Here is a 13,093-nt window from a genome sequence, read left to right as displayed (position 1 = left end):
AGCTGCTAACAGCAAGTCTAGAATTAACTCACTGATTAAAAATCGGAGTTTTTGCCTAATCCCTTTCCCTTCCTTCCTTCTACATTGAGACATTAGTTCCTAAAACAGCACTGATGCATGTCCACTCCCTCATGAAGCCAACTAGGAATCAGCAGTGCAGGCAGAGAGAAAAGGGGAAGCAGATGGCTGGCCTACAGAGGTTCTGATCGCAGGGATATTGGCAAGATGCTGAGCTGGAGAAATTAACCTTCAGAGGTTTATACACTGCGGCAACTGTTGGCTCAGGCTGGATTGCTCCCTGGCCCTCATCTCACTACCGCTCCTGTTTTTCCAGTCAACCTTTTCACTGAAGTTGTCTCTTCCTTATCGGTCTCAATTTTAATCATTTAACTCCCTGTTTTCTCTGTTTGCTTGGTTTTTTTCTCACTTTGTCACTCAGTTGAAGAAACCCAATCTGATAATATCTTTTCACTGAGATAGCTAGCAATAATTTACACTTCAAAAACAAACAAAAATTTGCAATCACACCGATAGCTGCAGCCTTTTATTTTTCTTCCTTTCCTTTCGTTCCTGCCGCAGTCGTAACTAAAGGTCAAACCTTCCGTCTGCCTCTGAAGTAGCTCTAATATGATGTGCGCATGAAGTCAAAGCCTTGGCAGCGGCGTCAACTCTTTTCTGGATTCGTTATTGTTGATCTGGGAGCTGGCTCGATTGAGGATCCCCATATGTTTCGTCGTCATCAGTCTGCTGCGGGGCATGCTGCCTTTCTAGCTGCTGCAAAACAACAATCTTCACCATTCTGCCGACAAAAGGCTCCATAGCTGTGTTTCATTTGTAGCACACAGTCACTCCACTTGGTCTACATTGTACCTTTAGTTCATTCAAGCCAAGAATCCAGCAAGTACGATGTCTGTTTACTCAGCTGCGTAGCTTCCAAGTTTAATATTAGTTTAATATTAGCTTTGCTGGAAGCCAGCAGCAACAGTGAAGTAGTATAGCTCTGGCCTTAACAAGTGAATAAAATCTCTGTTACGGTTTGGTAATCGACGTTGTACTAACAGAAACAATATGTAAAGTATAAAGTGACTTTAGTTTAATAGGGTAATGTATTCATGTGAGTACTTGAAAATCATCCCAAGTTACAGGCAGCAGTGCTCCATTTAAATTCACTGTGATCTTTCTGTTTGGTTATTTTTAACATGTGAAAGAAACTACTTTAAAGTGCTGTAGAAAGGGCTTAAAAGATGAAACCGAAGACCTATCAGTTATTAATAAAAAATAATAAGAAACCCAAAGATGTTGAATCAAAGAATGTGAAAAATTTGTTGGAAGTGCAAATGTGTTCATTGCCAAATCTCATCAATGAATGAGATAAGAAACTGAAACAATCCAGACACACATAAAGGAAGAGGTGGAAGAAAAACATCCAGAGTTTTTATATTTTACTATTTGAGTCCCCTTCAGATTCAGAAAATAGGTTCTGTGCATCATTACTAATATTAAAATGGAAAAATATTAATTGAACAGTGTTTCACCTTCAGGGCAAACATTTGGAAATGTTTTGCAGTTAATGACTTGATAACTAGCATTGTGAGACAAAAGTCAAATATTTTGTAAATGAAAAATTTTCCCTAAGTAAATAGCCAAATCATGACTGGCTCTATATCACAGTTATTTCTGAACTCTGTCTTTTTTCTTAACCATTTATCCAACCAGGGCCGCAGGCAGGCTGGCAGCTATCCCAGCTGACAGTAGGCGAGAGGAGGGGTTCACCCCAGACAGGTTATTTCTAAGCCAATTTAATTGTTCTTCGAAAGATTTCTTAAAATCTTGCTCTGCCACATATATCATTTTTTGTTGCTTCGTCAGTAATCATGTTCACTTATTTCTACTGTACACTGTATTCTATTTCATATTGCCATTGAGTGGACATGAATGTTTTCACAGAGCATCAAAAACAACAGCTCATAACTGTGCTCCATCCATCCATCCATCCATCCATCCATCCATCCATCCATTTTCTTCCTTTATCTGGTTCCAGGTAACAGGAAGTCTAAGCAGAGAGACTCAGACATTCCTGTTCCCAGCCACCTTAATAATAATAATAATAAAACCAGAACAGACCTCTACCTCCCAAACCACCTCTTCAGGGGGCCACCAAGATCTTCCCAAGCCAGCCAAGGAATATAATCTCTTTAGCATGTGCTGTGTTTGCTCACCTAAGATCCACGCAGGAGGTGTCCTGGTCAAATGAATGAACCTCAACCTTTCTTTACCTTTAAATACGAAGGAGTAGAGGCTCTACTCCAAGCCTCTCCTCCTTATCTCTAAGGGAGAGCACAACCACCCTTTGGAAGAAGCTAATTTCTGTCACAGGGATTTGCAGTCTTATTATTTTAGTCACTACCCAGAGCTAGTCCATGACTTGGAATAAGAACTCCACCCTCTCTTCTGACTGACGACCATGGTTTCAGACTTGCAGCTGAGGGTTCCAACAGAGTCCAAAAGAGCCGCATTGTCTCTGGAGAACAAACAAATGATCCTGAGGTCAATAAAGTGGTAAAAACGTCCCAACTGGCTGTATCTTGAAATTCTGTCCATAAAAAGTATGAACACAATCAGGGCAGCCCTGATGGATACAAACTCTTAAACTCTCAAACCTCACCTGACCTCAAAGCAAGGTCTCACTACAGTTGTACAGGAAATGAATGGCCTATAGCATTGGACCCATCAACTTGTACTCCCCAATCACTCCTCACAAGATGTCCAGAGGAACCTGGTCGAATGCCTTCTCTAAGTCCAAAAAACACACGTAGAGTGGTTGGGCAAACTCCTGTGTAGTTTTCCACAACCATGAGAGGATAAAGCGCTGATGCAGAGTTCAATGAGCAGGACAAAAAAATTGCTCTTCTCAGAGGTTCTGTGGGACTAATGGACAGACTCTTCTCTCCAGCACCCTGACATAGACCTTCCCAGTGAGGATGAGGAATTGGAGTATACCTCCAAGTCTTCCTTCTTAAAAACCCTTAGCAAAGAGAGTAGACGCCTGTACCATGAACTTTAGTTTACCCTTGGGGTGTTCAAGGTTACAAATGTAGCTCACTTCTTTTTGAGGATAATAACCACCATGGTTACTCATGCTGAAGACCAAACAGAGTAAGTTTTGTTTGAGCTGAAAGCAGCATGTGCAAAACTACTGCCCACTGATCAGTCAATCCTCTGGGAAATAGAGTCACCGTTCATCTAAAGTCTTTGTCGTTTCTTTACAAACATCAATAAGAAATTCAGGTTCTTAAGAGCAGCAATATTACTTGTTTTTGTTTCACTTGCTGCCTGTAAGAATTTATTATTTTTTATTTATTATTTATTTTAGTTATTTTCCTATACACCTTAATGTAGCGTTAGGTTAACCTTGTGTCACAATGGCAAGTAGGCCTAGTCAGTTTTTATATTTGTTCTCTCAGACTGATTAACACTTACTAGGACTGCAGCAGAAAGAATCAGGCAATCTTTTCAACAGGAATACTTTTATTTAAATAACATGTTAATAGAACTGAATAAATAATTCAGTAAATATGATCAGATTTTGCAGTCTGCAATATTTTTGGCAAGTTTTCCCTCCTGGCTTTAAATAGACTTCATTAATGTAACATTTTTACAGTCATAGTTACCACTGCACACAACATGCCCACACATTCATACGATGTTAATATGCATACTGTGAAGCATTGTCTTGTTTTGTTCTATTCAATCACACTCACTAACACAGCACTACTCTGGCTGCTGCAAAGCCTATAAAAATACTTTTCTCGTCTTCTTTCAGTTGCTTCCTTTAAAGGTTACCACGTGGGTCTTGCGCCTCCATCTCATCCTATCCTTAGCGTCCTCCTCTGTCACACAAACTCTCTGCATGTCCTCCTTCACCACATCCATCAATCTTTTCTCTGGTCTTCTGCTTTTTCCACATACATCTTTTGTCCAATATAGTCACGATCCCTCCTCTGGCCCAGTGCTGTCTCCAACCTTCCCACCCTAAGCTGCTCTTCTGAGATATTCATTTCTACCTCATTACTCATCTTTTTAAGTTACTTTTGCTCGTAAGACATCCTGCTAGCAGACCTCTTTGTGATTAGCCCTACTCTGCAGCCACAGACAGGGAGGTGGGGTAAAGAGGGTTGCCAAAATGGTGCTCCATTTGATATTTATTGAATTGGGGATCAACTTTGCGTCAGACCAGAACACCGAGATTTAAAAGCCAGTGGTTTTTGGCAAAGGGTTGAAGAAGCTAAAGTGTCTTTTTGCACCTCATTTGCACCTGCGGAACTTATATTTGAGAATTTAGCAATCCACAGCAATGTTCATATGAAAATAGATGCAGAACGTAGGAAGATGAGTCACAAAATGCACGAGTTGATGAAGTGGTAACAGGTGATTGTTTATCAGCACAGGGACGGAGCTTCGAGAACAGTCAGCGTCTGAGTTCTTGATCGAACTGAAGTGACAATATAATTGAATTCTTTTAACACTCAATTATGTAGTGTTGCTGCAGTAGAATTAGGCACAGACGGCCTTTTCTTCTTTCAGAATTGAGAGAATTAAAAGAAATGTCTTTCTTAAATCCCACTCAGTACTGTTGACAACAAAGCCACACAGCGTTTGGACATGTTTCATCAAATTTAGGATGTTGAAAATAAAGCACCAGGGGACTGAGGCAAGCTGTCGTTGTTGAATGTGTGTGTGTGTGTGTGTGTTGGAGTGGGGTGGTGGGTGGGTGTAAATGAGAAATGACTTGTGCAAAGTGTTGTGACTGGCTGGTTGGTTTCATAATTCTCCAAAAACTGCTGAGAGACGGAGACGGAACATCTGCTCGACACATCTGAAGTGCAGTCTCCGGTGAAAAATAAAATCTGATGACAGTAGAAGTTCCTTATTTTGTTGTACTCTTGACTAGTGTGAAGCAGACATCTGCACTGGCACGATTGCCCAAGAAGTTTGGGGATTCGTTTTAGCCAATTTCCACGAAATTGTCAGAAACAAGGTGAAGCGATAATCGCTCTTGCTGTGCAGTAATCTGCGATCATTTCCCCGCATGTCATGTGAACTTTTGCGTGCATGGTAATATAATACTCGAGCATTCAGAGCGTTCGGTTTGTTTAAGCTTACATAATGTTGTCTCTAGTCTTGGCGGTGTTTTTGCTCCATAGGGAGTAATGTTCTAAGCATATGTGGGGGTAGCAAGGCTGAAATTAATGTAAATTTATGTGATTCCAATGCTTCATAACGCAGCAGAAAACATCCGAGCGCAGTAAACAACATCCTGTACATTATTCTACACTTGGGTTGCGTTCCGTGTTGAGTTTTCAGGTGCGATTTGTAAAAACAAAGAGCGGAAGGCAACGTGTCACTCCTGTGGAAATCACTGCCGCACATCAGCTCTGCATTTCTTGTAGTATATCATTGTTTTTGACACATAATATACGGCGCGATTTTCTCTTTAAGACAGGTGCTTGTTATTTGTTGCATTCCAACTCTGCTGTGATCTGACACGTGGACGAAGGCTTTGTTAAGCTTGTTATCAGAAAACACGTTCAGTAGTAAACTCGGGAGTAATGTTTCTCCAGCTGACGGCATCTGTCATTTGCTATCATGTGGAATGATGTTTTCTAATTGAGCGCATGGAGAGCTTCCTGAGTAACTTCTCCCAGCAAGCAGTTATTGACTGTGCTCCCCAGCTGTCAAGTAGTTTAATACTGTTTTAAAAGCTCTTTTTAGTTCCTGCACTTGCTCTTGCTTCAGGTTATTGACATTTTATTGTACTTGTGACATTCTAATTGATGGAGGAACATCCGCTAATGTTATTGTGACTAATAAGTAGTCTAATTATAAATAGATTTTGTGTAGTAAGACTTTAATTAATTCGCAGTGACTCAGTGAAGTTACTGCAGGTAATTATTCTGTCTGTAATAGAACATTTGTGTCCAATTGTTACCAGTAAAACCATATTATGTGCACTTAAATGAATAGCTACTTTTTTGGTTGCTACTTTTATGTGTTTGTGTTCATTTTGGTCATTTAGGCTTCAGCCTTCTGTTAGTATCTACACAGGATGCGTTTAGGCTCAGTGCATTAGCAGGTCGCCTGTAATTGTGGCTCTTTCTAGAGCTCCATACATAATCCACAAAGTCATACATGTACATTTTAAGCCTGGAAATATGCTAAGCTTGGGACCCCTCCGCATCTAAAGTGAATAAATATTTGAGACTCTTATGTGGATTTAATGCATTTCTGCAATTTTACTGACTTTCAACATGCCTTTGCTTTATCATGTTGGGAAATGTCATCCAGGATAGAACAATGTCCAGCACGCACATTCAACCGGACGGATGATTAAAACTGTCCTATTAGGTTTGATGCAGAGTAGCAGATATATCAATATATACTTTAACATCATATAATATATGGTCAAAAACATAGATTCTCAAATTTTATTCGTGATATATGGATATCTCGTGTTATTAAAGAGTTCCAGCATTTAAAATTTATATAGCACCAATTCATAACAACAAAGAAACCCCAACAATCACACAACTCCCTATGAACAAGCACTTGGCGATTGCGGGAAGGAACTCCTTTTCAACAGGAAGAAACTTGCAGCAACCAAGTAGTTGCAGCAACCAAGATTGTTGCACAGGAGGAAACATGTCACCAAACAACTGGTAGGTCTAAATTGGTTCGAATGCATTCATTCTCCAACAGATTGGTGAAGGTTTGCAACTAATTGCTGTGTACTTTATAAATTCAGACAGATTGCCAACACATTGCAATCAACCAGTTGGTCTGTGTTGAAGTGCACAACTTTCTTCAGTGTGTCTCTTTGCAATAGGGGACCCAACTTAACTTGTTGCCAACAGGAAATATTTTGATTATATTCTCATGTAAAGGTGAGGTTGCTGAGCAACACTGCTGTTCTGCAGCAACTGCATCACTATTACTGGAAGAATTTCTGCTTCAAATCTATGAAGTTCTGGCTGGACTCGAATGTAAGTAGTTCATTTCTCTGTATGGAGATGGCGACAGATTTCCAATATTCACCATTTATCACCATAACAGATTGAATGCAAATGCCATCCAAACATAAACTGACTTAGCTGCATTGCCATTTAGTGCATGTGGTTCCAGACCTGTTTCCTGCCTTAAAAGCAACCTTTTTTAAGGCAACGAGGTTGCAAGCTTATTGCACACAGTCACAGTAATTTTGATTGTACCTGGTCTCCAATCTTGTTTTCCCCAGTGTGACTGCAGCATTAGGTAGCCAGGGTCTCATACATCACAAATCTAAAATAGCAATCTTGTCTCTCCTCTGCTCACTGTTTCACCACGTGTGCCACCTTTGCTCCCACTCCTCTCCGTGTGTCACAGTGAAACAAACACACACAGAGCAGAGATGCTTTGTTTAGCTTTTGTACGCAAGCCACTGTGGAGCTTTTGATGTATCCCATGACTTCCTTGATCTATCAGAACAGCACTCTGTATGTACTATGGGACTTCCAGATTTTCAGAATAGCGAAACATACACCTGGATAATGTGGACCAGTGTGGATCTCCCTCTATGCAAGCAAGGAGCAGAAGGATGAAGCAAGGATTAATTTGTATTTTCATGGATATATGGACGCTAAATGAGCCAAAGGTAAAAACCATTTAAACATTTAAAGGGATTATAACCTAATAAAAAAAAACCCTAGTAAATATGTAAATTTGATGAAGAGGAAAGTGTTTTTTAGACGTTTAATCAATGCCATAATAGACTTTAAGTTCACAGACACAATAGATTAAATGTATAAACTTGCAGCAAAAACCTCAACGTAGCAACAGGGAGCTGCATTTCTTTTTAAATGACCGAATTGAGGTTTTAATTCTGAGTAATAGTACCATTCCACCATGTTACTAGGGTGAACAAAGTCTGCGTTAAAAAACAAAGCAGCTTCGAAAACATCGCACTTCATTCGTCAAAGGTTCCCCTGATGATTCATTGTGGCTGACATCAGTGACAGAAAAACCAGAGCGATGGAAATCTATTCAAATGCGGTGAGGCTCAATTTCCCCTTTCATGAGAGAACTGTGGATAATATGTTGGACCCAGACCAGTAGGGGGTAAAATAGCTTCATCAGTCTTTTCAAGTCAAAGTGAGGTGGAGGGAAACAAGTGAAACGCCGATGCATAACACTGACATTTTTTAATAGAATTCATTTATAACAAATGGAACTCGTGTCAGCAAAGAACTGGTTTTCGTACAGACTTCTTCCGCCACCAATGTAACCTAAGTAAGAAAATAAAAAGCACTCCTTTCATTCAGAGAAAGAAACATTTTACGCTAACAACTAATCAGAGGTAATTGTATGATCTTTTTAACAAGCCATTTTTTTCTTTTTTTTTTTACAATTTCATTATTTAATTTTCAGTCTATGCATCCAGACGAGAGATAGATAGAGAGAGCAGAGAACACAACGTTTATTTCTGTTAATGACACTCCAAGCTTGAATGGCAAAGCCACAAGAACAGATGGTTGGGGGGACAGATTGTTCTGAAGTCATCTGCTGGAGTAACCATGGCATCAGAATGGATGCTCTTTTTGCCACAAACTTTTTTTTTTTGTCTTTTTCAAGAGTTGATACCATTTTGTGTTATTTACATACACACAAAGTGAACGTTTAAGGAGATTTTTTTTTCTTTTTATAGATGGGTTCAAGTAATATATTATTGGGTTTAGAATCAATAGGGCAGTGCATAGTACAAAGATAGAGAAAGTGCAAGTCTTCCTACCAGGCCAGCTTTGGCCGTTCTGCAACGTTTAACCATGCATATGAAAAACAAAAGAAAACAAATCGATAAAAAAAGGGGAAAAGTCCAATGAGAAAAAAACACAACGTGTTCTGAGATTAACATAATGTAACATTAGCCACCATGAGGTTAAATAATAGCACTTTTATATCTCAAAGCTATGACAAAAGTAACCAGTTAAGCAGACACAAATATAACACATAGCTGCTTCAGTTAACAAGGGAAAGAAAGCACCTGGAATGCACATCCACAAAGCCATCAGAGAGGGTACTGAGAAGTTATAGATGCTGCTCAACATGAAGACTGAAACATAACCCAGCTAAACCCCCTGTCTCGAACTGCTATGCCAGAAAAAAAGAAAAGAAAAAGGGGGCTTGAAACAGCGTTTAGGATTGTCAGGATAACATAAATTATGTTTTGTTTGCAGTTTGTATTTCTCTACATATAAAGTAAAAACCTAAGGCATGAAGAAGAAACCCTTCGGTGACGACTTGTGCACTGGGCTTTTTTTTTGGCCTGATCGTTTTTGATTTAAAATCTAAACAATGTTGGGAAATGTGACTGCAAATGGTAAATTGGTTAACCTTAGGTTGGGCCTTAAGACATGATGGATATTATCCTGTTTTTTTCTGAGACCAGTCTCTTCCCTGTTTAAAACCTGTCTGGTAATTGTTCGCAATGTTGCCCGTTTTCTATAAAGGCCAGTAGGCCAGTATACATGTAGTATATATAGATATATACTGTTTTCCTCTAATTCGCTAATTCGCTTCACAGCCACAATAAGGCCACTGAAAATGACACGTACGACCTTTGAAACGTTCTTATTTGCATATATATAATCTCATCATGTGACAAATGAATACTAAAGGTAAATAAACTGTACATTTACACTAAATGCCTCGATTACTCAAAGGATACATTGACATGTTAAATGAAACATTATAAAAACAGGCATAAATATAAGGCACTCTAAATGCAAAATGAAAGAAATGTCCTTACCACCGAACGCTTCGAAGAACCACAACAAAGTGACGTCTTTGTACCTTGCCCTATTGCGTGGAACGTGAGTGCGGCTGCGCGACCCCTCTGTCTCTGAATACAAAGTGTACGAGAGCTCGGAAAAAAACGCCCTGACCGGCACCGGGGCGTTCCCACTCCCACACCTCACTTGCGGGGGGAAACGACAATGTCAATGAGTGAACAACATATCCACATAAAACCCCTATCTAAACACACACATATTTATTGCACAAGAAAAGATGCACTGAATCAGAATACAGTTTTGTCCTACTGATGTGCATTCCAGTGAAAAATCTCTTCATTTCCCCCACAGCACACAAACTCTCAATTTAAAAGATTTCATAGATGATCCATATTTCATTTACATTTTCACTCATAAATTATGTACTTTATCAATATATTTAGAATGTTATTTACTTTAATATATATATCTATGTATATATATTTATATATCTCACATATTTGACAATCTATACCATATATTTATATAGTCGTGTATGTCATCGAATTCATCAGGTTCTCTCTTATCATTGGAACATGGAAGAACTAAGATAATCGGTAGCAGCAACTTCATACTTTGCTCATCCCTGTTGATTCCACAAAGCCCCAGTTTATCTCATGGGAGTAATTAAGTTACCATGTAGGTGATCATGGACAGAAAAAACAAAACCAACAGAGGAAAATAATCAATTGTTTTAGAAAAAAAATAACAGAAAAATCAAGACCAAAAAATAACTCTTTAACAAAGTTACATTTTGGTTGTGTGAATTCTGTTCTGTGCACTAAGTGCAACAAAATGCGCGGGGGTAAAAAAAAAAAAGCAAAGAGATCCTCTGCAAAACAGCACATACTGTACGTTAGAACAGTTCTACAGCTTTGAGAAAAAAATAATGAACCTTTACGTAAATACATTTTATCACTTTTTCCCCAAGCGATAAATTTGTGTAAAAAAAGGAAATTCACACAGTTCAAAAAAAGCACATCAGCTGTATAATAAAGTACTAAAAAACTAAATCAATAATTTGTATTTATTTCATAGATCATTTACCCTCTTCCCCAAAATTTAGATGATGAACATTGTGACAGAAAACGGGGGTATTTATTCATTGTTACTTTAAGTCTGTCCTGCTCTTGTGGACCAAGCATTGTCTTCTTTTGTGATGGGTTGTCTGTGTGTACTTGATTGTGAAACAGATTTTTTTTCTTCTTTACAATGTGCATTGAGTTTTTTTTCCCTCCCCCGCAATACTGTGTTCCTCTGATGCCTCTCGTAATGGTTCATAATCACTGATGCATTTCTGACGATGTCATTATTGTTCATTTACTTTTTTGTTGTGTTGGTTTCGTTCAGTTTTATGAGCCCCAAAATGAATCCTTGAAGCAAAAGAAAAGGTAATTCCGTGTAATGCTTCAACAGTCAGGATTCCCTCACTCTGAGTCAAGGCGAGGTTTTTATTGGGGTTGGGGAAATACTTGGTCCTCCTGGGAATCATTTTTTTTTTTTCGTTTTTTGACAAGTCATGTCGCACATCCAACATGTAATGAGTTGTTAGCAAGGAGTTAAGGAGTACTTTCTCAAGCAGGAATTTATGGCTCAGAAGAGAGGCTCACTGGGTTTTCTTTTTCCAAAGGGCCCTCTGCTTTTATCTTCCAATACTGGGTCTTTTACGTTGCATAGTGATCAAAGCTTCCCAAGTACTCCAAGCCAGCTCTGTAGCAGAACTGGTATTGATCCTGGAAACAAAGAAGAAAAGATGGTTACATAGAATCATGTTCGCTACATTTTCCATTTCAGCCAACCAAGAAATTGTCTGTACTGTAGATACAATTCATTTTTTTCCAAAAATAAACACAAACTACATTCTCAAAGCTTGAAATTTGTATGCTGGTCAGTTGAAATGGAAAAGTGGAGAACTGGCAAAACTACTTTAATTCCACTACTAAATTAATCATAGTCTTTAACAGAGCCTCGCTTTAGTTAATCTGTTTGGCTAAAGAGGCTGCTTGGAATCTATCCAGACCTTTCAGGCAACTGGAGCTAACTATCAAATTAGTAACACAGTAGCTAGTTACAGTCAAACACCTATAGTACAGTATGTAAGTTGGGCTTTTCCTAGAGTGTGAAAGTACACCAATAACAAAGGATGGGGTTGGAGACAGCTCACCTCTGTCTGCACCATAGCTGGTCTTTGCGTCCGTAACATTTTCACTGTCTGAAAGATGTCTACTACGCCCTCATATCTCATTCGTTCCAAGACGATGCTGAGGGTGATGAAAACTCCGGTTCTACCGACGCCCGCGCTGTGGAAAAGAGATCAAGATGGCAAAGATGTCAATGCTGGTGGCAAGAACCTTAATTGATTGATTGATTGATAATACTTTATTCATCCCGAGGGAAATTGGGTTAAGGCTGCCAGCCGTGCCAGCACCATCTTACCCTTCCGACCATACATACATTACACAAACATCACATGGGGTTGACAGGTCAGAGAGGTATACAATGGAAAATGCACAACATAATGAACCTACAAGTAGTGTTTTTTTTCTCCCTGAATGGAAATTGCTAATTTCATCATAATTTATCCCCTAATGTGAATATATTTTCTTGCATGTTTTTCTTTTTTTTTATATATATATTTTATTTGCCTTCTGAAAAGACAAAGATGGTTTGGTGCATTATGCTGGTTGGTCACTTACCTACAGTGGACCGAGATAGGGCCATCTTGGCCGAACTGCTCTTTTGTTTTATGTACTTGGCCGATGAAATCAATGAACCCCTCTCCTGATTTTGGCACTCCTTGTTCAGGCCAGTCTGTGAACTGAAACTGCCTTACTGTCCGTGACTGCCCATCCTGGGAGAGAAATAATGTAGAAAAACGGTCATGACAATGAGAATTGAAGCTAGGAATGTAGCTGAAGGTATTTTGCAGGTAGCCCAGTTCATTCCATGATCGTTGTTACAGTGCAATCGTGAAATCTTGAAGAAAGGCGGTTGCGCAGATGCCAAGAGTAAAGCATCAGAGAAAACGTTTTGTTATTAAAGAAGACTGTCATTTTACCTGAATGTATTTAACATGAACACTAAAGATGCTAATTCCTTTGATGTGCTACCCTTGACAGGGTGCTTGGAGAATCGACTTTGAGGATGTGCATTACTTAAGTGATGTTGTATCCCCTTGATAAGGAAAGCAATCCCATTGACGAGACAGTGTAACATGCTCTACAAAGAAGGGA

General features: G+C 39.1%; 1 protein-coding gene across 27 annotated transcripts in view; it reads right to left on the bottom strand.

The window, feature by feature from the left end:
- Window positions 1-8,487: 8,487 nt before the first annotated feature.
- The window catches only part of LOC134624906 (receptor-type tyrosine-protein phosphatase delta-like), a 406,192-nt gene continuing 401,586 nt past the window's right edge, over window positions 8,488-13,093 (bottom strand). For all 27 annotated transcript variants that reach the window (XM_063470050.1, XM_063470055.1, XM_063470052.1 and 24 more), the window contains 3 exons: window positions 12,557-12,711; window positions 12,025-12,160; window positions 8,488-11,593 (listed from right to left, as the gene is read on the bottom strand). In XM_063470050.1, the coding sequence (XP_063326120.1) occupies window positions 11,525-11,593; window positions 12,025-12,160; window positions 12,557-12,711 (360 nt within the window). In that variant the 3' untranslated portion in view covers window positions 8,488-11,524. The remainder of the gene's footprint in view (window positions 11,594-12,024; window positions 12,161-12,556; window positions 12,712-13,093) is intronic.

This window comes from Pelmatolapia mariae, linkage group LG3_W, assembly GCF_036321145.2.
Source record: "Pelmatolapia mariae isolate MD_Pm_ZW linkage group LG3_W, Pm_UMD_F_2, whole genome shotgun sequence".
Lineage (NCBI taxonomy): Eukaryota > Metazoa > Chordata > Actinopteri > Cichliformes > Cichlidae > Pelmatolapia > Pelmatolapia mariae.
The sequence above is the reverse complement of the archived record's forward strand: the minus strand, read 5'-3'. Positions and strand labels throughout refer to the sequence as shown.